Source organism: Helianthus annuus, chromosome 16 (genome assembly GCF_002127325.2).
Source record: "Helianthus annuus cultivar XRQ/B chromosome 16, HanXRQr2.0-SUNRISE, whole genome shotgun sequence".
NCBI classification, from domain to species: Eukaryota; Viridiplantae; Streptophyta; class Magnoliopsida; order Asterales; family Asteraceae; genus Helianthus; species Helianthus annuus.
This window is the reverse complement of record NC_035448.2, coordinates 83,624,515-83,628,103: the sequence shown is the minus strand read 5'-3', so window position 1 is coordinate 83,628,103 and position 3,589 is coordinate 83,624,515. Positions and strand designations below refer to the sequence as shown.

General features: G+C 40.3%; 1 protein-coding gene across 1 annotated transcript; it reads left to right on the top strand.

The window, feature by feature from the left end:
• Positions 1 to 27: 27 nt before the first annotated feature.
• LOC110918995 lies at positions 28 to 2,351 on the top strand. Its single transcript, XM_022163275.1, has 5 exons — positions 28 to 868; positions 910 to 940; positions 1,103 to 1,352; positions 1,692 to 1,861; positions 1,961 to 2,351. Exons 1-5 carry the CDS (start codon positions 28 to 30, stop codon positions 2,349 to 2,351), a joined length of 1,683 nt encoding a protein of 560 aa, XP_022018967.1.
• The last annotated feature ends 1,238 nt before the right edge of the window (positions 2,352 to 3,589 follow it).

Genomic DNA, 3,589 nt, shown 5'->3' with positions numbered 1-3,589 from the left:
GTTACCCGGGAGGAGATCAAAAATGCTATGTTTAATATTGGGGAGAACAAAGCTCCAGGCCCTGATGGATATACTTCAGCGTTTTTCAAGAAGTCATGGGATATTGTGGGTGATGAGGTCTCGTCTGCGGTTTTACAATTTTTTGAAAATGGTAAACTGCTAAAACAATTAAACCACACTATTTTGGCTCTTGTTCCTAAGGTTGAGACTCCGGACTCGGTTCTTGATTATCGTCCGATATCGTGCTGCAATGTGTTGTATAAATGCATAAGCAAGATCATAACGGATAGAATAAAGGGTAGCTTGGAGAAATTGGTTAGTATTAACCAATCTGCCTTTGTTCCTGGTAGGAAAATATCGGATAATATACTGTTAACACAGGAACTGATGCATAATTACCATCGGAACAAAGGTCCTGCGAGATGTGCTTTCAAGATAGATATTCAAAAGGCGTATGATACTGTTAGCTGGTCGTTTTTGGAGAACGTGCTCAACTGTTTTGGGTTTCACCATAAAATGGTTATGTGGATTATGGCTTATGTTACTACTACGTCGTTTTCGGTTAGTATTAACGGCAATCTACATGGGTACTTTAGAGGGAAACGGGGGTTGAGGCAAGGCGATCCTATGTCGCCATACCTCTTCACATTAGTTATGGAAGTGTTATCACTATTGCTTCAGCATGCGGCCAGGTCTAGTATTGGTTTTAAGTACCATGCTAAGTGTGCAAAACAACAGATAATTAACGTATCGTTTGCTGATGATCTCTTTATTTTTGTCCATGGAGATGTAGGGTCGGTTGGAAAGGTCAAACTAGCCCTTGAGCGGTTCACTAGTATTTCTGGTTTAGTCCCGAGCCCTGCTAAAAGTACGGTTTATTTTTGTAATGTGCCGTGAAATGTTAGACAGGATATTCTCAGGCTGATGCCGTTCCAGGAAGGTTCGCTTCCGGTTAGATATTTGGGGGTTCCGCTAATTACCACTAAGCTGATTTTTAAGGACTGTAAACCCCTAGTTGATCGTATGGAAAAAAAGATTGATAGTTGGCTGAATAAATCATTGTCTTTTGCGGGTAGGCTGCAACTTGTTAATTCTGTGTTAGCGTCCATGCACATATATTGGGCCTCGTCTTTATTATTCCTGCTCGGGTGATTCATGATTTAGAGAAGTTTATGAGGAGATTCTTGTGGAATGCGGGGTCACAAGGCAGGGCTAAAGCTAAAGTAGCCTGGTCGGATATTTGCTTGCCTAAGGAGGAAGGGGGGCTAGGCATTTGGAGTTTATCGGATGTCAATAAGGCTCTCATGACTAGCCATATTTGGAGTATTATAACAAAAAGGAAGTCTCTTTGGGTAGATTGGATTTACTCGTATAAGCTGAAAGACCGAAGCTTTTGGGATATCCAGGCACGAGGGAGTATCAGTTAGGGATGGAGGAAACTCCTATCTATTCGAAATGTGGTACGGCCGTACATTTGGAAGTCAGTTCGGAGTGGGAATCAAACCAATGTGTGGAGTGATAACTGGTGCCAACTTAGTCCGCTTAGCTCGTTTATTACACCAAGACGTATTACTATTGCGGGTTTTTCTATTTCATCGTCGCTGGCTGACCTCATTTATGATGGGCAATGGAAATGGCCGCAGGCATGGTATGACATTTATCCAGTGTTAATTGGGTTACATGTCCCACAGTTGATGATTAATGTGGAGGATCGTACAGTATGGAAAGACCTAGAGGGTAACAAGTGCCATTTTCGGTCACTTGAGGTATGGAATGTTATTCGACATCGTGAGACCCCGGTTTCATGGGTTAACGGGGTTTGGTTTTCTCAATGTATACCAAGACACTCATTCCACCTGTGGTTGGTTATCAAGAACAAGCTAAAGACGCAGGATCGGTTGGCTGTGTGGGAGGTGGGAAGTGCGACCAATCTTAACCTTATGTGTTGCCCCTTATGCAGGTACAATCGTGATTCAAGAGACCATCTTTTCTTCCAATATCCGTTTGCTTCGAATGTTTGGAAGGAGATCAAGCTGATGGGGTCGCTAGACAACGTGGATGATTCATGGCAATCTATCATGGAGTGGATGGCTCAAAATGCAACATCTAAAAAGACAGAACACATTGTGTGCAAGCTTTTAATCGCTGCGGCTGCCTACTTCATTTGGCAAGAGAGAAATAATTGCCTATTTTCTAATGCTAATGCAAATATTACGTCCGTGGTTGGGAGGATTAAGCATACGGTCAGGTTACGGCTTATGGGATTTGAGTTTAGAGGGAGCTTCAAAGTTCATGAGTTGCTGGAAAAGTGGAAGATCGCAAGGAGCGAAAATGAGGATGATCCGGGTTAGAGACTAGCATGAGGATGTCATAGTTCTTGTGTGTGTAGTTTCGCCGTGCCTTTGTTTTGTTTTTGGGCTGATTATTCTTGTATGTAGTTTTTCATAACTGGGTTGTAAATTTGTTTCTTTGTGCCTAGGCTTCGGTTTGTGAAGCCTAGTTGGTGTGTCACTCTGGCATGCCCTTGTTCTGATTTGGTATTTATAAAATTCACCTGGGGTAACCCTTTACCCCAAAAAAAAAGATATGTGATATTATACAAACATTTATATATAGGAAGTACCAGCGGCGTATCCACCATGTTTGTATCATATTACATACGCCACGTTACTCAAACCATTTACCCAAACCAACCACCATGTAAATTGTCCATGTATAAATCAATTGTCAAGTGTTATTGTGTAAACCATATCAAAATGTCTATGTTCAATGTAAACCACCAAATGTGTATATCATTGTCAAAATGTTTATGTTTAATGGAGATCATGTAATGTGTACTCAAAATATATCTTGTATGGTAAGTGAGATGTATCAACTAAACCATATGTAAAATGCACAAAACAAGGTATTGAAGTAAAACATGGTTTAATCAACGTTATGTTTTGTGGAACAATGCATGCTATACTGATACAAACATTTATGCGGTATTGTGAAAATGCATACATCCAAGCCTTGAGACCGTGGTGATAAACCCTTAAACAAATTAAAGGTTTATCTAAGTTATGTATATCGAATTCGGTCATTCCTTTCATCCAAACCAACCTAGGATGTCCGGAACGGGAGTTGTCAATTCCTATGGTACCACTACCTACTAACGAATGGCGTAGCTAATGTTAATGAATGTATTGTTCCATGTTAAACAAACCAAACGTCATACCGAAATGTGGGCATGTGATGAATAATTGTACTAAGTACGCACACAATGGGCATACATAGCGTAAAATGTAGTGTAAAATGATGTACTAAGTATGCACACAATGGGCATACATAGCATAAAAGTCATGTAAATCAATGTACTAGCATGCTTAGTCAACACACATAGTTGAAATGTAATGTAAAACAATGTACTAAGTACGCACACAATGGCCATACATAGCATGAAATGTAATGAAATCATGTACTATAATGTACTAACGAACATAGCAGGTATATGATGTGGAAACATGGAAAGCATGAAAGTAACAAGTAGGCACATGTGTTTCACCCCAAAACAGTTTGGAAAACAGTAAAAGAGGGGTTCAATGTACTC